The following is a 26,191-nucleotide window of genomic DNA, read 5'->3' as shown; positions in this document are numbered from 1 at the left end:
TCTTCCTGAGGGTCCTGCTGGGCCTGTGCTGACTCAGACGCGAGACCTCACCCCTTCCGGCTCCATTTCCGAGACCTCACCCCTTCCGGCTCCATTTCCGAGACCTCACCCCTTCCGGCTCCATTTCCGAGACCTCACCCCTTCCGGCTCCATTTCCGAGACCTCACCCCTTCCGGCTCCATTTCCGAGACCTCACCCCTTCCGGCTCCATTTCCGCAAACCCACCCTGCTGTGAGCAGGGCCCTTACGATCTCGGGGTGCCATTCGGTCCACAGAAGACACTTTCACGTGGCGTCTTACAATAGGACTGTCCTTCCAAACCCTTTCAGGGTGCACTGCTCCCTCCCCGCCTGTACCTGGCCACCTGCAGGGGGTGGCGGCTCACTTGCCCCCGACTCCTCTCCCTGTTGTCTCTGGTTCTTTTTTTGTTTTTTTTAAATACCTTTTTATTGATTTCAGAGAGGAAGGGAGAGGGAGAGAAAGACAGAAACATCAGTGATGAGAGAGAACCATTGATCGGCTGCCTCCTGCACGCCCTCCACTGGGGATCAAGCCCGCGACCCAGGCACATGCCCTGACCGGAATCCAACGGAGACCTCCCGGTTCATAAGCCGCTGCTCAGCCCCTGAGCCACGCGGGCTGGCTCTCTCTGTGTCTGAGCTGTCCTCCCCTCTTTCAGGTGGCACTGGAACCTCGGGCCATCTTCCTCTTCCCCGCGGGAGGCAAGTCTCTCTTCGCAAACCCGACTGCGACATGACATCGTAACATCCTGCATTTCCTCCCACCACTGCCCTGGGCCACGCCCGGCCTCCCATCTCTCCCCCCGCCTTTGGGCCCCTCATTCTCATCACTTTGAAGCCTGGCCCAGTCCAGCCTCAAAGGTCAGTCTCACAGCTGATTTGACTCCCACTGCCTTCCCTCCCTCCCCTCCCACTTCAGGGATTTGCTGGAGGGACTTGGAGGGGGTGGGAGTGGCTGCTCCTTCACTGCCTGCCTCTGGCCTGGCTGGGGGGTGGGGGACGGGGTGGGAGGCAGAAAAGACCTTCCCTGTCAGCTGGTGCCCCTGTGCTCCTGGCTGGGTGGCGGGCCTTGGTGTCCTCTGAGTGGCAGGTGTCTGTGTGGGCTCTGGACAGCGTGATGGAGCAGGGATGCTGACTGGCATGTGTCCTCTGTAGCAGGATGGCAGATAGACCAGTGGTGAATGGATGGGAGGAAAGGGACAAGGAGCGATGGATGAGGGGCCAGAAGGCACTGGCTGTTCTCAACCTCCGGGCCTCCAACCTCCCCTAAGAAGGGACCCTGCCCATCCCTGCCAGCCTCCTGCCTACAGGTGGCCAGGAAGCTTCTGTAGACTAAACGGTGCCTTCTAGCCCACCAGACTTGGGGCCACACATCCATTTGCCTGTGCACAGGTGTACACACGCTCACACACATACACACACACAATGTGACTTTTCTGGCCCCACGCAGCCTCAAACACAGTCCCTGCTCCAGAGTAAAATGCATTTCATCTCTGCCTGGCCGGTGTGGCTCAGTGGTTGAGCGTCGACCTATAAACCAGGAGGTTACAGTTCGATTCCCAGTCAGGGCACATGCCCAGGTTGTGGGCTTGATCCCCAGTGGGGGGCATGTAGGAGGCAGCCAATTAATGATTCTTTCATCATTAATGTTTCTATCTCTCTCTCCCTCTCTAAAATCAATAATAAAAAAATATATACAGCCGAAACCGGTTTGGCTCAGTGGATGGAGCGTTGGCCTGCGGACTGAGGGGTCCCGGGTTCGATTCCGGTCAGGGGCATGTGCCTTGGTTGCAGGCACGTCCCCGGTGGGAGGTGTGCAGGAGGCAGCTGATCGATGTTTCTCTCTCATCGATGTTTCTAGCTCTCTATCCCTCTCCCTTCCTCTCTGTAAAATATCAATAAAATATATTTAAAAAAATATATATATATATACATATTTTAAATTTGTATTTATTGATTTTAGAGAGAGGGGGAGAGAAAAAGAGAGACATGGATTTGTTGTTCCACTTATTTATTCAGTCACTGGTTGGTTTTTGTATGTGCCCTGACCAGGGATAGAACCCACAGCCTTGGTGCATCAGGACGATGCTCTAACTGAGCCACCAGCCAGGGCAGTAAAAATACAGTTAAAAAATGCATCTCATCCCAACCTCCATACGGACCCTTTCTTCCCGGAAAAGAGGACTCGGGGGCCTGTCCGCTTCCCAGCTGCGTGACCTTGGAACAGTCAGCCAACCTTTCCGAGCCTCACTTCTCCCCATAAAGTGGAGATTCCCTGTCGTTCCACCTCAGGAGCAGCAGCCAGCGTGCCACCCCCAAGTGCACCCGAGGGCGGGGAGCACGGACTGCCCCCTTTCCTCTTTTTCAGGGGGCCACCTGCTTCCCGTTTCTGGGGGCTGGGGTGGAGCGAGTGCAGGATGTTCCCAGCTGGGGTTTCACTTCCTTCCTGAGCCTGCCAAGCTCCACAGGGGCCCCCAGCCCCCCTCCCTGTGAGGAGGCTACCCAAGACCTGGTAACCACCCCCCCCACCCACACTGCCCGATGACCTGTGTGGCAGGTGCTCTCACACCTGCGGGTGCCGGAGCGGGTGGAGAGCCAGGCCTCATGCCCCCTATCTGCTAGGAGGATTTCTGCCTCTCATTTCTTTCTTCTCTGGAGGGAGAATTGTGGAGTTTGGAGGTTAAGTGGGCAGAATGGCCGTGTGGGAAGAGGCCTAAGGATCACTTAATTCACTCCCCTCGGCAATGGATGGGGAAACGGAGGCCCAGAGAGGGGAGGGCTCGCCTCAGATCAAGCAGCGAGTCAGTGGCTGTGTGGCCAGACGCAGGGTCCCTCACAACAGGGGACCCCCACTGCCCTCCCTGAGCTCTTGGGGTGGGGCTGCCTCTTCCCGGGCCTGGCCCGCCAGAACAAGGAGCCTCCAGGCCCCTGCACTGGGTGGTAGGCAGCCCCTCCCGGCCTTGGGCCCGTCTCCCTGTCTACCAGACCCCAGTGGCCCTGCCAAGGTGACTCTGACCCACTGGGGCTTGGGCCCTGGTTGCTGTGGGCTCCTCCCTCTGTCGGCCACGCCTGGAAGGGCAGCCCCAGCAGGGAGTCAGCCGGTGGTGGGGGAGAGGGTGCAGGCTGGCCTAGGGAGGGGCAGGGAGAGCCAGAGTCCGAGTTGGAGGCACGGGGAGAAGCGGGCCTGGGGCTGCTGCCAGCGTGGTCCTGCCAGCTCACTAGCTTGGATCTGCTCTAACACAGCGGGTGGGACCGGGAGGCCAGCCCCTGCCCAGGCTCCCGTACCTGTGGCCTTTCCTCCACTCTCTCCCCATCTGGCCTGCCCTTGGCCCCATGGCTGGTTCTTCTTGTATTCAAAGACCAGGTTGGCCCAAAGATGGATCTGCAAGCCACCTTAAGGAGAGGCGGCAGGGGGTGAGGGGGGTCAAGGTGGTGCCGCCCTGGGCAGGGGGTGAGGGGGGTCAAGGTGGTGCCGCCCTGGGACCGTGTCCAGAGCAGAGCAGTGAGCCTGGGAGAATGCCGAGGGAGTGCAGGGGTAATCAGTCTATCTGCCTGTTACGGACTGAGAGAGCCCCTCCCCTTCGCCCCCCCATCTGTTGAAGTCCTAGCACTCAGGACCTCAGAACCCGACTATATGCAGACAGGGCTTTTGGAAAGGTGATTAAGGCTAAAGGAAGTTATTAAGGCGAGCTGGGTCCTAATCCAAGCTGACGGGTGTCATAAGAGGAGATTAGGACACACTCGGAGAAGACAGGCGTCTACCCACCAAGGAGAAACTGCCTGCGGGCACCGTGACCTCTGGCCTGAACTGAGACCTTACATTCCTGCTACCTGTCTGTCTGCAGGATCAGCCTGTCTGTGGCACCCCCTTGTGGCCACAAAAGGTAACTGATGCACTGAGCAAGGGCATCTGATACAAAGGGTGGGCAGGGGTAGTTTGTGGGGTAAAGACCTGAACTGCACACATGTTCGGATGGTTTGTGGGACAATGGGACTCAGACATCACTTCAGGGCTTACTCTGATGACCCATAAAACGAAACCTCCTCTTCCTTCCTCTTCCACTCCTGTCCTGAGCCATCTGTCTGCCGGGGTGGGGGTAGGAGGCTGCGCTGGGTGAGGGTCGGGGCAGGGGCTCTGGGTGCACCCAGGCGAGTGGGTGAGGAGGGCGTCGGCAGGCTGGGCGGTGGCAGGGGAGGCTGGCTACTGACAGGATGGAGCAGGCCAGTCAGGATAACGGGACCGCGTTCTCCCTGTTGGAGAAGTAAGTCACACACAGGGAAGGGCAGTGCTTGAGGAATCATGGTGTTGCACTGACGGAGTTACTGGAGTGAACTCTGATTTTCTGCAAATGTGGGTAGGACGAGAAATACCATCTGAATGCTGTGTACACTAAGACGTGTGTGCGTGTTGTGTGTGTATGCATGCGTGAGCACATGCGCCATGGAGAAGGTGCCCATAGCTTAGGGGGCTCCCAGGGGACAGGGCTGGGTAGTGCCCACCCAGAGCTCCCATTTCTTCCCCAGAACCCTGTGGTTCAGGTGTAAACAAGGGCTGGGGATTCCGTCGAGTCTCCCCGTAGAGCAAGCATGTCAAACTTGTGGCCCGGGGGCTGCATGCGGCTCACAACTAATATTTTTTGCAGCCCAGCCAATATAACGGTATGTAAGAAATATTTTAATAAAAATTTTGTAACTTAATTTTTACAATATCCTATTATACATAATTAGTAATGAACTACGTTCGCTAATGACTTATAATTATGTGCTACATTCATTTCCCTCACGTGCCTTATGCGCGGGTGCACCATTTCTCTCCACGAATACTAGCAGCGAGTATTTTAGCAGCCGATTGCCATGTCATTAGTCTTGGACTGACTTGTTTGGTGTGCGCAACAGGAAATATTTCGCTTTTGGAGAACAAGAGAAATATGTTTATTTGCGTTATGCTTATTAATTTGTGCAGTTATTCAGTGTCTGGTAAGTTAATGTCCAAGAAAAAACACTTTTAAAATGTTCTATTGTGTTAACGATGACTCATTTATTTCAGCCCTTTGTATTCAGCATGTCTCTATGAAAATAAACCTACGTTTCTATGAAAATCGAAGCTTTTTTTTGTGGCCCACATAAACATATACCTTGTTTATGTGGTCCGTGCTTGCCTTTGAGTTGGACATGCTTGCCGTAGAGCCTTCCCACTTGAGCTCCCAGCCCCACCAGAGAAGTGTGTGTGGAGGGGGTGGAGGCAGAGGGCAGTTTGTGTGGGGCTTGGGTTTTGGGACAAAGACCCGTGTGGTGGCACCGAGGGCAGAGAGGGGCAGTGCAGGCGATGGTTGGCACACACCCACCCTCCCCAGTGCACCGCTGCAGGACCGGCTATTGTGTAGCTCTGCTGCCACCTTGTGGTCACCGTGGAGCACTCACCTGAGCTCCTGCCACCTCAGAGAGGGCTTCCAAAAGCCTGATTCACGATGCCTGGAGGATCCTCCTAGCTCCCGGGCCTCCCTTAGGGGCAGCAGCCCAGGCCCAGGAGAGGGGCAAAGGCTGTCGTGGAGTGGAAGCAGCGAGCACCCTGGAGAGCTAGAGTCCCCAGATCACCGGTGCTGGATGGAGGGTACCATCCGTGAGGACGCATGGGGAACATCTTCTAGGCAGGTGCTGTGTCCTTGTCCTTCCTACTGACCCTCACAACCACCCCATGAGGGGTGACTGCTGGAGCACGTTTTACGATGAGAAGCGGCCACGGCAGGCTTTGCTGTTATGTGACAATTGGAGAGGTTGCATGCTGACAATGGGGGGCAGTGCCCAGGCCCAGTGTGGGTCCTGGTGGCTCAGGGAAGCCAGGAGGGCACAGAGGCTCTGCCGAGGGCTTCCAGGCAGCTCTGGTGAGCACCTCCTCACAGGCCCCAGGGGCTGCCTCCAAGGCGCCCCTTTTCCCGCCCTCCCTCCAGCTGGGCTCCCTCAGCCTCCCCTGGACATGGGCTGCCTTCTGAGGCAGCTGGGCCTAGTAGGAGCTGCTGGTGCCTCATTAATCTTGTTCTGTGGGCACAGGCCAAGCCCCCCACCAGCAGCTGGCCCACTTTTGTGGGGGCCAGAGACTTCCTGTGGCTGAGTGATTGGTCCAAACCGCCTGCGCCAGGAAACCCAGCCTGGCCAGTGCAGAGGGCTACTGCAGGCTCCTCACCTGCCTTCAGCCCAGCAGCCTCTCTAGAGGGGCCTTAGGGAGGGGATGCCCAGTGCTGCCCCCTCCAGGGGAAGTGGGTGGTCTCCCTGGTCCCCTTCCTGCCTGGCTCTGCGCTGGCCCCTCCCTCACCTCCAGCTCCCATTACTCTGCCTCAGTTTCCCCTCTCTTCATTTCGGAGCAGGTGGCACTTTCTGAATTTACGTGTCGTTACTGTCCCCTTCCCGCCCATGTGGCCCAACAGGGCTGGCCACATTCACCTATATCCTCAGCACCGAGGCCCATGCCCTGTGTGCAGCTGGCACTCAGCAGATACCATCAGCAGGAAAGAACAAACAACTTGGCAACTTCGGCCATGAACAGGGTCACCAGCCCTTGAAGTCACGTGCTGGTTCCCTGGGGCATCCAGCAACAGTGCGTAAAGGACTGGGTCCCACTCTCCCATTACTGAGTATGTGACTAGTCAGTCCTTGCTTCCCCAAGCCTCAGTTTCCCCACTGGTAAGCAGTGGTTAAAACTGTTGGCTCCCCAGGGCTGTTGTGAGGTGTGAAAAGGCCTGGCCAGGTACTGCACACAGCGGCTCAGCTGGGCGTGGTGGGGAGGGAGAGGGACTCTGAGAGCTGGGGGCGGCAGGGGCAGGGGAGGGAGCTCATGGGGCCCACCCTCTGTCCTGAGACGGCCCCGTCTCCAGGGCTCCCAGGCCAGGCCCTGGGAAGGTCCGTGCAAGTCGGAGCTGACCAGGGCTGCTGGCCGCACCGCATGTGGGCGAGTGTGTGCACGCCCCGCAGTCACTGCCAGAGCGCGCGTATCTGACCCCACACGCTGCCGCCCAGCGCAGCCATGCAGCCACAGCGGGAAAGGCGCGTTAGGCAAGTGAGGGCCACAGAGCCCAGGTGCGCCAGGGCCTTCCTCCACCACGTGGACTGAGCACAGAATCCAGCTGCGGCTTCAGACACTGCGGTCCAGTGTGGTGTGGTGGCAGCCAGCCAGCGGCGGCCCAGGAAGGGCCTCTGGGTGTGTGTGACCTACCGTCACGCTGGCTGGAGAGGCAGCAGGGCCGGCAAGATACAGCAGGTGGACACTCAGATCGGGGCCAAAGTCCCAGCACCTGGCCACCTCTGCATGATCTGAGCAGGTAAGACAGGGTGCTGGTGTCCACATGGGGGTACGAGGCGCAGAAGAGGCCCAGTGACAGCATGGCGCGTGACTGAGTCGAGCCTCAGCGTCTGTGACGAGTGGTAACTGCTCTGCCCAGGGCCGCTGTGACGGTCCATGAGCCCGCGTATAGCCTAGTCCAGTGCCTGCCAGGATGGCGATTCCCTCCCTGCAGGAGCACCCCCACCCTACACTGCGCTCCTGCTGCAACTGCCCGGCGCTGCTGCTGCTGCTGGGCAAAAGCTGGCAGAGGGGTGAGGGGGAGGGGAGGCAGCGTGAAGGCGCCCTGAGCATGTAGAGCATGAAGGAACGTCACTCAGAGGGACAGCAATGGGCCTCCCGGCAGGTCAAAGCGTGCTGAGCCTGTGTGAGGCGCGAGGGGCTGCTGGCTGCCAGTCCTGCTGCTCCGCCTGGCCATCTGCAGATGCCCTCCCTGGATGGCCCCCAGCTCCTGGTGCCAAAGTTGTCCCCCTCACTCGAGAGACCAAGAAGTCACTTCCCACTTGGCGACTGAACGCTGTCGCAGCTGGTTTTCTACCTTTAATTGGGGACATAAAGGTACCTCTCCCAGTACAAGAGGATCAACCAACAGGTGGGGGGCCCATGCCCGGCGGGCAGGAAGAGGAAGAGGAAAGGGAAGGGGAAGGGGAAAGGCAGTGGAGGAGACGGTGGGGCCGCAGGTGCGCCAGACATGCCCCGAACCCTCCCCTGCAGCCAGGGCCGGGCGCTCTGCTCCACCAAGTGCAGCTTCGTACCTGGACGGCGAGCAGCTGGGCCACAAACCCCGCCCTCAAGAGCTGGCCAGAGCCTCGGGCTCCACGCGGCAGGGCCAGGGAAGGGACCAGAGGCTGCAACAGAAGCTTCTGTTCCCAGCTTCTGGCCAGGCCTCGGCTGGCAGTGTGGGCTCTGGAGGGCTCCTCTGGGATGGGTCACCTAGGGCAGGAGAGTCACCGGAGCAACCAAGCAGCCAGCCTGCTGGCCAGGCTTCCAGGTCTCAGCAAAGTCAGAGTGGTCGGCCAGGGTGGGGGGGAGGCAGGAGTGGCCAGAATCCCAACGAGGAACTGACCTGCTCGCACAGTTCACCTGCTGCCTTCCCACTCCCCAAACCTGGCCCAGCCTCGAGGAGAGAAGGGGTAACACGCCACCCCAAGCAGCCTTGACACCGAGGGAGGGAGGGGCCCAGCCAGGGGTGGGAGCCGCGGCCGGGCGCAGGGTGCCAGCCTGCTCATAAGGCAAACAGCATGTCGTCGTCTTTCTCCTGGGTCTGCTTTCGAGGGGCGGCGCCAGGGCGGGGGCCTGGGGGTCCCTCAGCTGAGGGGCTGGAGAGGCTGGGCAACCGATCGGCCACTTTGGCCCGTTCTTCCAGGAACTTGTCAAATTCTAGAGAAACAGAGAGAGGCTGGGGTGGGGTCCGAGGCCTGGCGGGGGACATGGGTGGGCGGGCAGGGCCAGGTCCTACCTTCGCTGGTGACGCCCTTGGACTCCTCCGCATCGTTCCCCTGAGAAAGCAGTAGCAGAGGTTAGCTGGGCAGGTGCGGGGCCGCGGGGCTGGGCGGGGCCGCGCTCTGGCTGCTGAACCAACGATCCAGGCGCAGGCTGTGGGCCGAGGACCTGCCCTGCTCCTCAGCTGCTGGCTGAGGGGTCACCTGGCCTCTCTGAGCCTGGGCGTTCTGCTCCGTGAAACTCACAGGGTGGGGGAAGCTAAGAATCCTACAGGCTGGGTACCAAGCACAGGGTGCGGTGGCAGGGGGTCCTCAATGAACGCTACTCCCTTTCCTTCCGGAGTCCAGAGAGCTGGAGGGACTCAGCCCTAGGGTGGGAGAGGCCGACACCCAGAGGCCGAGGCCAGGCACGCTCCGTCAGGGGCTGGGCCTGGGGAGCCTCTGCCAGACAGACAGATGGACCCTCCTGACCCTGGGCAGAAACGGTCTGGGCGGCTTGCAGAGGCAGCCTCCGGGCCTGTAAGTGCCCAGGCACTTGGCTCTTGGCCCCCTTGGGGCGATGCTGGGGAAGGACCTCACTGGGGAGACTGCATGGGCCCCACCCACCTCCTCCAGGACACGGCACCCCTCTCAGCTGCTATCAGCCTCCTGATCTGTGAAATGGGCTGAGTGTGGCAGGTGCAGAGCTCAGCGCTGTCATGGCTCCTTGACTGCCCTCAGCCGGCACCCATGGGGACCTCAACGGGTCAGCATGCTGGGGGAGGGGTGCAGTGCCAGGACCTTCTCTAAAGGTGGGACACTGCCAGCTGCTGAGGGGTCCCACAGTAATGCTCCCCCCGCCCCCGTCATCCCTAGGACCAGCCTCTTCCTCATGAGAAACCTGGGAGCCCCGTCAGGTGGGTGAGGAGCGGGCCGGAGCCTTTGCTTCTGGGCTGGGCGGCCCTGACTCACCACGTCAGTGGACAGCCACTTCTCGATGTCCTCCATGAGGCAGGCCTGGGTGACGGGGATCTGGAAGGGAGGAGGACAGTGAGGCAGGGAGGGCCGTGCAGCTGGGGGCAGTCAACCTCCCTGAGCCTCCTCCCTTAGGAAATGGGGTGTCAGACCTGCCCTCCCCCTTCTGCGAGTCAAGATCCGGGCATCTACCCCAAGATGGCTCCTGCCCAGCTGCCTGGGACCCACAATTCTGCCCACGATGCCAGGCTGTGGGCAAGGGGTTCAGGGCAGTGGGCTAAGCAAGGGCTAGGCAGGGCTCCTGACAGTCGGGCCAGGCCAGGAGGAGCAATGCACCTCCAGCTCCCACCCGAGGGTGTTGGCGAGGCTCCAGGCGGCAGGGGGAGGGCTTCCGCAAGGCCCAGGGCTGCGCACAGGCTACGGGCAGCTGGCGGAAGGCAAGGAGCCCAGGGAGGGCTCAGCCATTCATCGGGTTGGGGTGGAGGCACGGTTTGGGGGAGGGGCTGCCAGCTTATCTCCCTGCATGTTCACAGACCAGGTTCCTGGTGGAGGGGCCAATGTGGAGGGAGGTGCCGAGATGACCTGAAAAGGCCAGGCTGGGGGTTTGGGGGGCTGGGGCTGCGCACGGAGACTTTTCACTCCGGGTCACAAAGCTCTGGGTGGACAGGGGCTGGCTGGGGCGGGCCTCCTTCTTGGAGGCTTCTCCAGCGGAAGGATCCGACTGAAGCTCCGGCAGACTCGGGACCAGAGCCTGGATGTGGCTCGGCCCGGAGAATGGTGGCTCTGGGCAGGCTACCTCACTGGCTCACCCTCAGAGGTGACGCAGTGCCCACCGCCCAGCGCTGTGAGGACTGAGGGAGATGGTGGGTGGGAGGAGCCTAGCCCCGTGCCGGGCACAGAGCGGACGCTCAGGATGCCAGCCACCAGTTAGCTCCTGGGGAAGAGGGAGAGTCTCTCGCCGGCCAAGCCAGTCCCACCCCAGCTCTTCTCTAGCCTGAGGCCCCGTGGGGAGCAGGAAGCCCGAGCAGAGGCAGGAGGGCCTTCCCAGCAGCAGCAGCGGCACCAGCAGCAGCAGCGCCCTCTCCCACTAGCTCTCAGCTGCCGGAGGGGATGCCTGGGCGGCCAGAAGTGGGCCCCAAGAGGCCGAGAAAGGAGTGGAGGGTGCAGGGCCACCCTGAGTGCTGGGCTGGGCCGGCAGGCCCCTCTCTCCTCTGGGTCTAAGGCTCCTGCTCCCTCTGGCAGCAGTACCGGGCGGGAGCCCCGAGGGACAGCCCCAACTCTCGGGGGGCCTCACCATGCCTTGTCTCACCATCCAGTCCCCGAGGCTCTTCTCACTGCCGCCTCCCATCTGGTGAGAAAGGGTCACGCTGAGGGAGGCGGAGGACAGGGCAGGGCCACGGCGGCCGGCGGCCTGGTCCAATAGGACGCTCCCTCGGGACGCAGAGCAGGCAGCCACCAGCCCGCTGGCTCTCAGGCTTAGAAATACTGGTTACGGCCACCTCAGGTTTACTGGTGGCAACAGGAGGCTCCTTGGGCCCAGAGCAGACTGGTGGGCGAGGGAGACAGGAGTCCTGCCGCCCACCCTGGACAGACCCCACGGGGGCCTGGCACACACGCCATCTCCCAGGACAGTGAACCGGGGCCAGCCTGGCTGCCTCCAAGCGGGCACTGACTCCATGCTGGATGTGGCTGCCTGGAACCCGTCTGATGGCCCATGGCGAGCCTTACCACAGCCAGACGGAGCACCGGGAGGAAAGCCCTGCCCTCGTCTGGTGAAGTGACTCAAACCTCTGGCTACCAGAGATGCACAAGCCTCACTGGTCAGTTTCGGGCCTCTCCTCCCGGGGTAACTGCCAGGTGGTGAGGAGGGGAGGCCTGGGCTGCAGTTCTTGGCGTGCCCGAGCTGCTGTGTGCCCCGGGCAGGGACTGTCTCTGGGCTGCAGCTCCTGGGTTTGCAACAGGAAGGGGTGGCTGGGATTGTGCTGCTGGGCAGTGGTGTCAGCCCCTGCCCACGAGGCCAGGTGGCCTGAGAGGAGGTGCTTTTGGCCGACTTCCAGAGGGTCCGGATTCCTCCAGATTCTCGGAGCCAGAATGCCGGCCCTCGGACAAGGAAGGCCGAGTTCCGCAGGCCCCCTTGGCTCTCGGTACCAGCGCTGGCTTGGGAGCCGGACGGACCAGAAGGGGTGGACCCTGGGTAGCAGCACCGCAGAGATTAAATCCCTCCCCGTGTGCCAGGGCCACGCGAAGGGTGTTACAGTGGTCTCACTGAGCCTCCCTCTGGGACCGTTTCCGCTTTGTTAAAGGGAGAATGCCCCTGAAGGGTCTGTGATGACCTGGGGAGGGGGGACGTAGAGAGCTTAGCACAGGGCCTGGCGCAGAGCGCAGGTTGGACAAACCACCACCTACAAAGAGCTATGATGGAGGCTCTGGGAGGGCAGGAAGGCACATAGAAGTCCGGTCCCCGCCGGCCCTGCTCCAGTGCCTCCGGTCTTGCCTGTTCTGACCTGGGAAGGACTCCTGAGATGCTGGGGGTCTCTGGGGTCAGCCAGGCGACCCTGTCCACCACACCCCAGTGGGCTGAGCGCTTTCACAGCCTCCTCAGTGCTCTCCCCCTTCCATGTGGGTCCTTCTATACTGGAAGCCGGATGAATGTCCCCTCTGCTCACACCTGCCCACCGCTTCCTCCTCACACAGAACGAAGCCCCCCACCTTCCCAGCTGCCCGGAGCCCTGTAGTCCCAGCTGCCACTCAGGCTCTGCCTCCCTCCATCCAGTCCCACCCCGGCCCGGCCTCAAGCCCCCAACCCTCTCCTCTGCCGGCCACGCCCTGCTCCTGCCTCTCCACCCAGGGCCCTGCCATCTCCAACCACTTCCTGAGGAGCAACTCTGTCCACCTCCTGGGACACAAGTCTCACTCTCCAGACAGCGCCCAGACACACGTCACAGGTATGAGAAGTGTGCTTGGAGTTCTGGCCAAGGGGCGGGGTCGCCCACAGAGCTGCTCAGTGCTGGCCCCTGGCAGCCACTCAATGCACAGCCAGCAGGTAAATGGCACTACAAGGATGTCCAGGATGGCTCCGGGGTGGTAGGCTGGGAAGGCAGGCAGGGAGCTGGGAGGAGATGCCAGGCGGATGGCGGGAGGGGCGGGGCTGCCGCTCAAGCTCCAGTTCTCTGTTCTGGCCCCCTCTGTCCACACTCCTAGGAACAGGTCTCCAGAGAGGCTGAAGCAGAGGACTGACTGAGCTCAGTCTGGACCAAGCACCTTAAATACACGCTCACGCATCCTATTATCAGCCCTGTGGGCACAGCTTTGAGCTCTGGTACAGATGAAGGACGGAGACCAGGAAGGTGGTCACCTGCCTGAGGACACAGCTGGGGGGCCGATGTGGGGGGGGGCCAGGTCTGAGTCTCTGCTCTAACTCTTCTCCCGTGTGAACTGGGGACTAAGTTTCCTCAGCTGTGATATGGGAATACTCACATTAGCTACAAAGGGCCAAGAAGAGAACCAAATGGGGAAGGGTGGGGGGCATGCCCTGGGAAAGCACTCCCTGCCTTCCTCGGGCCTCTGCTCACCGCTCCGGTGCTCTGCTGCCGGGCGTCCAGGGCTCCAGCCAGGCCGTCCGTAGCTTGGGGGTCTTCGTATTTCACCCTGAAACAGAGGCCACCATGGCCGTTAGTGCTGCCCTTGCTGTAGGGTGTGCCAGCGGATGTGATGATGGAGGGGGATGGGTGGGGATGAGCTAGAGGAGGGAGGGGGTGCTGCTGGCCCAAGACAGAACCAGATCGCCAATGGCCAACATCAGATTTGGCCAAACTCCAGGGAGGAGAACTAGGGCCAATGACCCCATGCTCACGGAGAGCTCCTATTTCCAGACACTTTGTTTGAGCAGCTCCCATTGGATAATTTACAAACCGTGGTTCTGAGCAAGGCTGCCTTTGAATGGGGAATTAAGCTCGAGGATGGGCGGCTGGGTGAGGCGCCCTCTGGCGCTGGCTCACTGCACGACATCCCCAGCCCTCCGGTCTGGCAGCAGGTGGAGGGTGATTCTAACCATCCACTGGGGTGCCAGCCAGCTGGGCACTGGTGGGGGCAGGGGGAAGGGGAAGGTGAGGAGCTGGGGAGGGACGGGGCGGACGCCACAGCTCCCAGGCAGAGGGCAGGGAAGGGGGTGTCTGGTGGGTTTGAGGTGAAGTTTCAGGGGGAGCAAGAGGATAAACCAGGAGTGGGAGGAGGACCTGGGCTAACGAGGGGGCCTGGTATCTCCCCTGACTGCTGCAGAGGGATGGGCGTCAGGGGAGGCAGCCCTGATGCTTGGGAGAACCATTATGCTCGCTCTGAAACACAGCAGAGAGGAGGTGAGACCTCAGCACTGGTCCGTCCAGCACTGAGGTGAAGAAGTGAGCCCCAGAACCCCAGTTGCAAAGGGACATCCCTGCACAGGGAGGGACAGGGGAGCACCCACCCACTGCTGAGGCCGAGCTGCACCATCTCCAGGCTTTGGAAACTGGAGTTGTTATACTGAATGCCTGCCATGCCCATTCACCCTCCTGGGAACGGGGCAGGCTGGTACTTAAGGGGCCTCTTGAATAAGCCCCCCAAATTCCCCCGCAGCCACTTTGGAGAGCACCGGCGTCCACTCCCCCCATAAGATGTGCAGTCCCCCAGTGGAGCCGGCCATGAGCGAGCGCACGCCCGGCTGCATGACTCGCGGTCCTGGCCAGCGGGCTGGGGCCCGACCATCTGCAGGGTCTCCCTGGGGCCAACCTGAGAGCGGGTGCTGGGCAGTGTGCTCTCGTCCTTCCGGTGAGCAGCTGAGTGCCCCTGGCTAAATCTGGGCAGTGAGCGCAGCGAGGAGGAAGTGATGCCAAAGATTGTGCAGAGCCCTGGCCCAGGGAGGCTGGCTCCCTCAGGCGCAGAGCAGTCACGCTGCCGTCCCTGTGCCCGAGCACACAGGTGCTGGTGGACAAGGCAGAAGAGGGCACGTCTGGCCCTGGAACAAACAGAAACCGATGCTTCCCTTCCCTCCAAGAACTGCATGTTCTCTCCTAATTACTACCCCTCATCCCATCTCTCTCTTCCTCTCACACACACCGGCACAGCCCTGAAGGCCAAGGCTCAGCCATTGCTAGGAGCCATGCCTGCAGCAGTGGAGGGCCTAGCACACCCGCTGAAGGGCAATGGCACAGCCCAGACAGGGCTACAGACCTGGGCCTGGTGTCTGTGGTCCATGCCCAACATAGGAGGGAGGGCTACTCCTCAAATGGTCCCGGTAAGGCTGCTAGCCAGAAGTGGGAATTTGGGGGGCTTATGAGACCACTTAGGGTGACACAGTAGCATGGGGAGGAAGTGGACTGTGTCCTCAGAACAATGATGTGGGAGAAGCTGAGGAAGGGCCTCCCTGCTTCTGGCAAAGCCTGGCTGAGGCACCCCTGACCTGGCTGGCCCAGATGCCCCCTCGCTCTCCTTGGTGCCCCGAGTGGAAGGGCTGGTCAGGTGGAGAGGCTGGGACTGTGCCAGCTGTGGTTGGGGCTGGAGCAGAAACAGAGAGGCTGCCAAGGAGCTGGCTTCCTGGTGAGTGGAGGCAGAGCTGGCACCAGATACCAGGTAGACAGACCTGGGAGGGTCTGAGAGTCCCAGGGGACAGGGCAAGGTGAGACGACCAAAGGCCAGTCAGGTGACCAGGGCTAAAGATGCAGCTGGAGCAGAAGGAAGGAGCCAGGCAGGAGAACAAAGGGCTGGGGAAGTCGGAGCTGGGGCACATTCCTGCCCCTGCAGGGCACTGGCACTTTCTGCTGGGTGGAAGCCAATCCCGGGGCCCGCAGGACCCATGACGTGAGAAGGCACAGGATGCTGTTTCAGACCACCTGCCCTACCCCCTGCTCTCTCCTACCTCTGACCTTGGCACATACTGTTCCCATGGCCTGAAATGGCCATCTTGACCCTCGCCCCTGACCCTGCTGTCCGGGTCACAGTGCTTGGTACACCTCTAGCACTCAGCACTGCACGGCAGGGGTCCGTACACACATCTCTCTCCCCGAGATTGCAGGCCCTGAATAGAATGTTCCGGTGTGCTTTTCTTTCTCTCCTCGGGCCTCGCTCCAGGAGCAGCAAACATCAGCCAGGCTGGCGAGCCGGGCCAGGTGCCAAGGGCTCTCTGGTGTGGCCAGTGTGCCACCTGCTGGGGCCTCGTGGGCGGGTCACCTCCTGGCTGTTAGGTCCCACTGGACTCATTAGCTTCCACCTGCACAGCATGCCCTAACTCCATGGCAACCATGAGCCGCTGGTCCCAGAGCCCTAGGTTTGAGACTATAGACTCTGCCTGAATAAGGATGTGGCTCATGGCCATTAGCCCTCCCTTTCCCAGAGATGGGTACGGCCAGTGGGCAGGCTGTGGGCAACCCATGGGCCCAGGCGGGCTACACCTGGATATGCCAGAGTGGAGAGGGTAGCTCTGGGTCCTTCAGAGGCCCATTGACAGTTTCCAAAGACTCCGGAATGACCACTAGGGAGCTGGGTCCACTGGGACGGGTCCTTAATCCAGAGCTGTCCTTGGCTGTCTATCTGGCCAGCCCCAGCCCAGACTCAGGGTCATGAGCAAGGGGCTGAGGACGAGCCTCGGCACACCGCTTCTGACACGCCTACACGGAGTCCATCACGGGAAGCTGAGGCAAGTGCTGGCCACGTGCCCTGACCGCTGAGGGCATCTCCCTGGAAGTGGCGGCCCTATGGAAGGACAGACCCCAGCTCGGTGCAGAGTGGGCAGACCTGAGTGGGGTGGTAGAGACTGGAACGACGGAAATGACTGGACAAGCCCGTGGACTTATCAGGAGCCTCCCTGCCTGCCCCGGGGGCTTGGTGCACTGTGCACAGAGCAGGGGGAACCTGAGTCGCAGACACTGTCCTCACACCACAGATATAGGCTCCCACCGAGGAAGCCTCAGTTTCCTCATCTGATCAGATCTTATAAGATTCTGGCACGCAGCTGGTCAACCTACAGGCCAGCCTTCCCCATCCAGCTCTACCTGCCGCCTGGGTCTGCCGCCTGGCCACAGGCTCTGTGGGCCACGTGGGACTGACTTAGGGGAAGGAACTCTGCCACCTTGAGGGGGGACAGGAGAGGGCTGTGTGCTTTTCCACGGGGTGTGCCCACCAACAAATGGGTTCAGGGACCCGGAGAGAGTCTCCTCTGATGGGGGAGTGACCCAAACTGCAGGGGGGCCGGCCACTCACTCTTTCCGTTGGTCAGCCAGCGAGCTGCCCCGTGTTAGGGCAAACATGTCAAACTCGTCCTCCAGGCGGCCGGAGGTCTCCAGAGACTGCAGGCCAGCCCTCACACTGCTGGAGCCCAGGTCTGCGGGGACAGAGAGGCACGTAAGACTCCGCCCGCTGCTCTCGCACGCGCCGTGGTCAAGCTGCTCCCTGCCGGGCCCAGGGCTGGTTCTGGGTGGGCAGCACAGAGGGGGTGCACACAGGGCAGGATGCATGAGCTGGGCGGCCACCTGCTGGCTGCAGGACCATGGGCATAGCCACCTCCTCACTCGGAGTGATTTCCTGGGCTTGGCATGAAGCAGGCAGTCAGTAATAGTAAAACCAATCACAGTGATATGTCAATGATTTGATGGCTAACGTATGCCAGGAGCCCACTCCGGCCTGGCACTGCTCTGAGCCTGGCCCATGCCTGAGTTCATTTAGTCCTCATGACCACCTGTGAGGAAGGGCCCATTCCTGCCCATCCCGGAGGAGGAAAGAGGGCACAGGACGTTCCAGTGACTTGCCCACGCTCACCCAGGTGATTCAGGCCACGGAGACTTCAGTGTCAAGGGCACCTCAGAACAGTGGGACTTCTGAGACATGGGAGGGCTCAGCCATTGTGAGCTGTGAGGGAGAGTCCCACATCTTGTCCCAGACGCTCAGCCTTGTGGCAAGATTCAGCCTGGGACCCCGGTGGGGTGGGGTCTGGGCTAACACTCTGTTGTTGGGGCTCCAGCTCCAACTGTAACACAGGACAGCACCCCCAGAACTGCAGGGGTGCCCGCACTTACTCATTCCTGCCAGCTGGGACGAGAGGCCGCCAGTGGCTGCTGGGTCAGCGCCCATGTCGATGAGGTCAGCTGCTGCCTCGGTCTCACTGGGAGCCTAGGGGGAAGGGAGACCCACCGTCAGGCCCCTGCTGGCGGCCTCGCTCCTCTTGGCCAGAAGCACTGGCCCGAGGAGCTGTTTCCCGCGCCCTGCAGCTGTGGCTTCTCCCCTTGGCCTCTAGCTCTGCTGCTCCCTCTGGAGGGTGGGTAGACCCTTGGGCACTAGCTGGTGGCAGAGCTTAAAGGGACAGTGACATAAAAAGCTAGAAGGAGACTTTTCTGGGAACCTAGATAAAAAGGCGCATCCTGCACAGGAGTGGGGTGGTGGTGAGCACCGTCCTCCTTTTCCCTGTTAACCAGGGACGATCTGGTGAGAGCAAAGCCGTTTACCTTGGCGGTCTGGCCGGTCCGGAACCGCTCGAACCTACGAGGCAGAAAGAGCGAGTCAGGGAGACAGGATGAGAGGTGCCTTGGCAGAGCCCTTCATGTGCCGTGGCGCCCCCCACCCCCACCCCCGTTCTCCTCTCGTCTGTTCCTATGGGCTCAACATCAGCACAGCAGTGAGTCTCGTTTGTCCGGGCAGACCCAGTGATGCCTGGCATCCCCAGGGCACTATTAACTGTGCCTCTTTCACTTGCAGAAGAGACCCAATTTGGATTATCAATGACCTGGCCACTCCGGTCATGATCAGCGTCAGACAAACGAATAGGAACAGGCTAGAGGAAAACATGGGATGCTTGTGGCACATGGCAGAGGTGAGGACTTTTGTGGAAGCTGCTCAGTAATCTACTTGTGTATCTGTGTGTGCCAGGGCCTGCGGTGATGTGCGAAAGACACACGTCCTTGCACTGCCCCGAGCCACTGGCCACCCTCAGATAGGCCTGGCGGTGGGCGAAGGGGGTTAAGAAGACCTGGGTCTGGGGTCTGTTCGAGTCCTGGCCCTGCCCCTTGTTAACTGTGTGACCATGGGTACATTACATCACTTCTGAACTTGCCTCCTTGTCTGTTAAAAAGGGGGTGAGAATGGAACCTGCCTCCCAGATGTGAGGATCAAGTAGACATAGCATGAGTGGTTGTGAACGGAAAGTACCACCAGGCAAATGCCAGGCCTGCTCTTTCCCCATTTCCCGTCAAGGGGCCCTCCGGTTCCCCAACCAGGGGGCACAGCAAAGCTGAGCCAGTTTTTCTCGGGGACCTGCCCCTGAACAGAATGACACAAGGTGAGGAGCATCTGGACCCATTTACTAATGGTGACACCTGGGGAACATGGTCTAGGACCGTGGTCACCAACCGGTGGTCCGTGAGGTCCGAAAGGTTGGCAACCACTGGTCTAGGAGGTTCTGCCCAGAGACCCCTGAGCCGCCCTAGGATCTGTCTGTCCCTCCTGCTCCTGTTGGGAGGCCTCGCTGTTCACTCTCCTTTGGACTCTAAAAGCTATGCATTTAACAGAGGCTATTCATCCAATCAATGCCTTTTCTAAGTCAGCCGGAAACGCTGTGTGTACTTGCAGTCAAAGAGCCCTAATTAAGTCCAGTAAGTGGTCCAAGGCCCCACAGCCAGGCAATGGTGGAGTGAGCAAGGACAGATCAGCCTGCCTAGCTGTGGGCGCACGCACTCAGCCACCACCGCTGCCCTCTCCAGGGGCTGGACGCAGGGACATCGGGCAGGGCTAACTGGCGAGGAGAGGAGAGGTAGTGGAAGGCGGGGCATGCATGCCCACGCCGGAAGAAGACAGTTGAGGATACATGCCCTGGGTGGCTGGCCTGGTGTTTGAGAGGAGATGAGAGGTCAGCTGTGTGGGGAGACCAGGGTACAGGGAGGGTGGGAGGGAGGGAAAGGGTGGGCAGCTGCAAGGCTGGGGGAGGGGTACCGTTCGTGGCGCAAGAACACATTGTTGAGATTGTCGTTGACGATGAGCAGCTCCTCCGTCAGCTGCTCGTTGGCGATCCGGGGGATGAGCTCCAGGACCCGCTGCTGCATGGCTCGGCACGTCCGGTTGAGCTCCTGCCGCAGAAGCAAGTAGGACAAGCATGGGCACCGGACCAGAGCGAGGCCATCTCTCCTGGAAGGGCTCTGGCCCCTGGTGACCTTGGAGAGCAGAGCGGACTCCACACTGGACTGGAGCTCCACAGAGCAGCTTCAGGGGCTCCACAAACGAGCCTCTGAATTCCACTTCTATGTTCCATGCTCACATTCACCAACAAGCTGGCTCCATGCAGACTACAGAAGAAAGTTCCTGTCGCCATCTTTGCTTAGTTGAAGAACAGAGCTGCCAGGTGGCCTGGCCGAACAAACTGCAGCTTCTCTGGGTGTATTGGGGTATTTTTGGTAGCCAAAACATAAAAAATAGACTAGAGGGCCCTAGCTGGTTTGGCTCAGTGGATAGAGCGTCGGCCTGCGGACTAAAAGGTCCCAGGTTTGATTCTAGTCAAGGGTACATGTCCGGGTTACAGGCTGGATCCCCAGTAGGGGGCATGCAGGAGGCAGCCAATCAGGGATTCTCTCTCATCATTGATGTTTCTATCTCTTTCTCCCTTCCTCTCTGAAATCAATAAAAACATATATTAAAAAAAATAAATAAGCCCTAGCCGGTTTGGTTTAGTGGATAGAGTGTCGGCCTGCGGACTGAAGGGTCCCAGGTTCAACTCCAGTGAAGGGCACATGCCTATGTTGCCGGCTTGGTACCCAGTTGGGGGCATGCAGGAGGCAGTCAATCAGTGATTCTCTCTCATCATTGATGTTTCTTTTTTTTTTAAATTTTATTTTTTTAATTGTTTGAAGTATTACAAATAGTAGTACATATGTCTCCTTTTATTTTTCCCCATTGACCTCCCCCCGGCTCCCCTACCCCCCAGTACATGCCTTTACCTGCCCCTCCCCCAGTGTCTTGTATCCATTGGTTATGCTTATATGTCATCATTGATGTTTCTATCTCTCTCTTCCTCTCCCTTCCTCTCTGAAATCAATAAAAATATATTTAAAAAAAACACCAGATGACTCCAACTATTATCCACAAACCCAAATTTTGAGGTTTTGCCTCATTATTCTCAGACTTATTTTTTAAAAAAATATTTTTATTTAGGAATAATGTTAGATTTATAGAAGAGTTGCCAAGACAGTACAGAGTTTCTGTAACCCTTCACTGAACTCCTTAGCCTGGCGTTTGTCAGAACTACGACATGAACACTGCTACAACGCCATTAGCTAAACTACAGGCTTTGTTCAGGTTTCCCCAGTTTTTCTACTAATGCCCCTTTCTTGTTCCAGATCCCACATTGCATTTAGTCGTCATGTCACTGATGGGCGCTCTTTAAAAAATAAAGTTTGGCTTTTTTTTTTAATTAATTTTTTTTCTCACTCGAAGATATGCTTTTTATTGATTTTTAGAGAGGAAAGAAGGGGAAGAGGGGGGAAGGTTGGGAGTGGGGGGGCGGAGAGAGAGAGAGAGAACGAGTGAGGAAGAGAGAAGCACTGATGTGAGAGAGAAACATCGATTGGTTGCCTCGAGTACGCACCCTGACCCGTGATCAAACCCTAAACCCAAGTATGTGCCCTGCCAGGAAATCGAATCCACCACCATTCCGTGTATAGGATGACGCTCCAACCACACCAGCCCTTTTCTCCTGGAGGCATCACTGAGACTAAACGCTGCCCAATACTAATTTTGGATCTTTCTGGACCCTTTAAATCCGCCCCCTCCTAGGTCAGGCCTTCTCCTGGGATTTCCTTATCTGCCTTTCGAGTGACTTTCAACATCCGGTGGGCCTCCCCTCACTTCCTTCCACAACCAAGAGCACTTATGGCTTTGTTTCTACTTCCTTGTCTGCTCAAGAGCAGCAGTTGGAGCCAGGGTCCTGGGTTCCAATCCCAGCTCTGCTGCTTACCAGCCATGGGACCCTGGGCACATCACATGACCTCTTCACCTCAGTTTGCTGACCTGGAAAATGGGGATAAGAGCCCCTACCTCATGGGAGAGGGTGAAGATTAAGTAAGTGAATGTATATCAAGCGTCCACATCAGAGCCTGGAACATGGGAAGTGCTCAAGGTCCCTGGGGCACCTCGCCCGCTTGCTCCAGCCATCACTCACTCCCACAGCCCGGGCTTGGGACACACAAAATTAACTGTACTACAGCAGCCCTGCGCTTCCTACCTCCCTCACGCCTCTCTCATAGCCCTCATGTGGTCTTCATGGTCACGTCCTTTCAACTCTGAGACTCCGCCTTTCCTCCCGCTCCCCGCCCCCCTAGGGAGTACCCAGGGCAGGGACACCAGGTCAGCTCAGGTCAGCCCTGCCCTTGGGAGCGTGAGGCTGAGCAGCAGACAGACCAAAATGAGACCATCACACCAAGCACCCCATCATCCCCTCATGGGTTCTGTGGCTCCTGGGCCTTGGGGTCCCCCAGCTTTCTCGGTGCCTCTATGAACTGACCTTTCTGGGGAAGGTGCCTCTCCCCAAACCCAGCTCCTCCTGCTTCAGTGCCCAACCCTCATCCCTCACCAGCTGGGGATGTGACTGCGGGAACATCTCCTGACCCACAGGGGCGAAGACCCATAGCTCCCATCTGCCTCAGCCCCGACATCAGCTGCTCTCTCATGCCTGCCTGCCACGCTCATAATCTGAAAGGTGGAAATCTCACCTGCCAGCTTTTTCTCAATATCATTTATCCGTAGCTTACTCCGGACCAGGCACAGCCTTGTCTCATGCCAAACTTGTACCATGAAGGCTATTGTTAGAGCAATCTTACAGATGAGGAAACTGAGGCAGAGGGGCTATTCTGAATTCCAATCTGATGGAGTCCCAAGTTCCTGGTGTTAACATCTCCTGTGGGGTTCAGAGCAAGCATGGGAACTAGTGGGGGTGAAGAGCAAGCATGGGAACTAGTGGGGGTGGGGAGGGAATGTGTGTGGTCACATGAGCACGAAGTCACCTGGGGGCGGATGCAGGCTCACCTGTAGCAGCTCCAGGTCTGCGGGCTCTGCCTGGGTGGGCACCAGCTCCGTCAGCATCTCCGACATCACCCTCACGTTCCCACTCACCATCTCCAGCTCGCTGCGCAGCTTCCCGATCTGAAACACACCGTCGCCCGGTGAGAGAGGCCAGGGGCCCGAAGCCGATGCCACCCACAGGGACTGAGCCTGGTGCCACCAGCCGGGTGTGGTGCTCAGAGGAGCTGGCCTCCAGCACACTCACTCGGCTCCCAACCGCAGCCCTGCCTAAGAGTGGGCTTTCCCCCAGCCCCACACACCCCCCTCACAGAGGCTCTACCAACCGTTATCATCTCCAAACTGGGAAGCCTGGTGCAGGGAGTGGCCGAAAGGAAAGAAGCGGAGGGCAGATGCACCTCAGAGCCTGGATGGAGCTCCAGAGCTCCTGGGCCCAAGGGCAGCTAACGAGGCCCGAAGGACATTCCCCCGGAGAGGAGAGTCAGCGGCCGCTTCCCTCTCGGGAGATGGATTCTCCCTCTCCTCTCCTAGGCTTTCTGTCTTGCTCCTGGTCTGTTTGTGGTTCTGTGTCCCAGACTCTTCTGAGGATAAGTCCCAGTACCACCCCCACTTGGAGTACGAGACAGACTTAGCACTTGTTGGAGGGACGTGAGCAGGTTCTCAGTGATCAAAGGGCCAGAGGTCTTAGCTGGGGGGTCATGGTAATCAGGCTGCAGTCCCTTCACCTGGGTGAGGGGGCAGAGAGCGGCCCCATCTGATGCTGGGGGCTCTGCAGGGGCCAGGTCTCCTCGTGAGCGTGGTGCACACCGCGGGTGGCCAGAGACCAGCATGGAAGCTCCAAAATTAATCTGGCCGAAGCCCCTTTGATCATGGAACACCTCGTGGGTCTCGTATTAAGTGGCTTACACCTTGGGAAACGCTCCTGCGTTTTAAATCGGGTGACCAAGTGGATTTCAGAATCTGAATGTCACCATGTAAATTTATGATGCCTGTGACAGCAGCTACCTTTTACCAACCACCGATTAAGTGCCTCAGCGCATAACGTACATTGCTAATCAAACTTGGCCACCATGCCCTGCCAGTGTGGCTCAGTGGCTGAGCATTGACCTATGAACCAGGAGGTCAATGGTTTGATTCCAGGTCAGGGCACATGCCTAGGTTGCAGGCTTGGTCCCCAGTGGGGGTTGAGCAGGAGGCCGCCAATCAATAATTCTCTCTCATCATTGATGTTTCTATCTATCTCTCCCTTTCTCTTCCTCTCTGAAATCAATAAAAATATTTAAAAAGAAACACAAACTTGACCACCGTCTTACGAGGCACCTATCTACCGCAGAGGAAGACGCAGTGTTCAGACACAGGCAGGGCATTCACCACGGTTCACTGTCACCTTCCAAACCCGGAAAACGTTTGCTACACCTGGCCTCTTCAATGAGCACTCTTGGTGTAAGTGAGCGGAAAAACCACTGCTCACAAATCCAGCGAGTGCAGGGCACGTGGGACCCAATTACGAGCCTGAGTTACATCACTGGGCGTCGAAGACTTAATGAGTCCCAGGAGACCACGGGCTCTGAAGTTTACAGACAGCCCAGTTTTGTTTGGCGAGAACCTTCTGCACTAGACGTAGTCAGTCTTCATCCACACAGCTACTAGGCCTCAGGCAAACTGCTTTACAATCATAACCTGGTAGACACATTTTACAACCCTTGTTACAGTTTTTCTGTACCTTGAATGATCTGTCCAGTTAGGAAAACTTCTCTAGTAATATTTGTAACTCTGGGAGGTGATTTTATGATATCAAAGTACACAAGTTTCTCTTCAAACAGGTTGGGGCTGAAGGGCTGCCTGGTGAGCTAGTTTAGAGACCTTACGGTACCAGAGACCAGCTGGCGCACTTTGGAAAGTCAAGTTCCACTTTTGTTCCATCACACACCTGTGCCTTTCTCACCAGCACTAAGCTCTTACACTTGGCTGACATGATGGGTCCGAAGTCTGCAGAACGCCTCCCAGGGGCTCCCCGACAGTGCAAGGCCCTGACCCACACCCCTGCAGCCGATGACCAAGCACCCAGCGAATGCTAGCCTGGCAGTGGACGTCCCTCACAGGGAGAGCAGCGTCAGCCCCCCACAGGCTGCTCCTGGCTGATGGGGGTTAGGGGGCACCTTGCCTCCAGTTTTAGGAGGAACATGCCGAGGGACAGAGGCCAACTAAGCCATGTGACCCCTATTCTGAGGAGGGTGCTCTTTCCAAGCTCTCCCAGGCCCTGGCCTGCCCCCGGGAACCTTACACTATGCCCCCTCTTCTCGGGGCTTCACGGGCAGCAGCAGGAGGCAATGCAAGGGGTTTTCAGGGTTATTTGTGTGGATGTTTTAAACTGCTTTTAGCCAGAACCTCTGCTCAAATGTCACTGAGCACATAAGCAAACCACACAAGGACAGTGGAGCTGCTGTGGGCGAAGGGGTCCCTGCAGGCACTTCCTCTCCCTGGTGCTGCCCGAAGGGCTCTACCCAGAACACAGTTGGAGGCTGGCTGACGCCCAGGACAGAGCCGGCCTGCAGCCAGACAGACCTGAGCTCGAACCCCAGCTCTGTCTCTGCTGAGCCGTGTGGCTCTAGGCGAGTGAATTTCTCTCTCTGAGTCTCCTCTTCCAAACAGGAGGGATAACAGGCACCCGTGGGGTTGCTGTGAGGACCAGCAGAGGCCCCACAGTCACTTTCATTCCGACAGGGGTCTTCTCTGACACATGAGGAGGCAGCCTCCACCGTGCCCCTCGTGGCTCTGACCCCAGCTCGTTTACCTGCTCAGGGGTTGGCGTTATGGGTGTGTCGCTGGGGAGTATAGCTGGGGTGGACACAGGAGCCGCGTGCTGGTTGGGATCCCCACGATGAGAGGCGTCAGTGCCCACAGAATTCTGTCCGGACGGTGTCTCTGAGCTGAACACGGTCTAGAGGGCAAACGACTGGATCAGTGAAGCAGCTGCAGAAACCAGCTGGTGACTGCTCCTGCCCCCGCTCCCCACTGTCCCTGAGTCTCCTCACCCGCTGGGGTGTGTGGATGGGCGACAGCATGTCTAGGTCAGTCATAGGGAACTCCAGGCCCTTCCGCCGCAGGTCCTCATAGACGGCGACGACACCAGTCAAATCAGGCGAGCTGCGGAACGCGTCGGCCCAGGACTGAGGGGACAAAGGGACATGGCAGGTAAAGCCCTTTTAAGCTCACCGACCCTCTCCCAGAGAACAGCAATTCTGTCCCTGAGTTGCTGGTCCTTTTACATCACTCCGACACCCCACTCCACAGCAAGGCTCAATGCTGACAAGTCTCCCCACACTCTGAATGTCCAATCAACAGCCAGCCAAGGTGGCCCCAAACAAGAAACAGACCAAGGCAGCAGCAGCAGCAGCAGCAGCGGCACCTTTCTCCCC

The 26,191-nt window shown here is 59.0% G+C and overlaps 1 protein-coding gene across 2 annotated transcripts in view; it reads right to left on the bottom strand.

Moving 5' to 3' along the window:
- Nucleotides 1–7,868: 7,868 nt before the first annotated feature.
- The window catches only part of TOM1 (target of myb1 membrane trafficking protein), a 37,041-nt gene continuing 18,718 nt past the window's right edge, over nt 7,869–26,191 (bottom strand). The window contains exons 5-16 of one of the 2 annotated variants that reach the window (XM_080662454.1): nt 25,808–25,942; nt 25,567–25,713; nt 22,779–22,895; nt 19,698–19,831; nt 18,218–18,251; nt 17,792–17,885; nt 16,980–17,100; nt 13,322–13,397; nt 11,044–11,097; nt 9,747–9,806; nt 8,813–8,852; nt 7,869–8,733 (exon numbers count right to left, since the gene is read on the bottom strand). In XM_080662454.1, coding sequence (XP_080518580.1) covers nt 8,579–8,733; nt 8,813–8,852; nt 9,747–9,806; nt 11,044–11,097; nt 13,322–13,397; nt 16,980–17,100; nt 17,792–17,885; nt 18,218–18,251; nt 19,698–19,831; nt 22,779–22,895; nt 25,567–25,713; nt 25,808–25,942 — 1,167 coding nt within the window. In that variant the 3' untranslated portion in view covers nt 7,869–8,578. The remainder of the gene's footprint in view (nt 8,734–8,812; nt 8,853–9,746; nt 9,807–11,043; nt 11,098–13,321; nt 13,398–16,979; nt 17,101–17,791; nt 17,886–18,217; nt 18,252–19,697; nt 19,832–22,778; nt 22,896–25,566; nt 25,714–25,807; nt 25,943–26,191) is intronic. The other variant, XM_080662455.1, reaches the window with a different exon arrangement.

The sequence above is a fragment of the Plecotus auritus genome (assembly GCF_963455305.1).
Source record: "Plecotus auritus genome assembly, chromosome: 3".
Taxonomy (NCBI): domain Eukaryota; kingdom Metazoa; phylum Chordata; class Mammalia; order Chiroptera; family Vespertilionidae; genus Plecotus; species Plecotus auritus.
The sequence above is the reverse complement of the archived record's forward strand: the minus strand, read 5'-3'. Positions and strand labels throughout refer to the sequence as shown.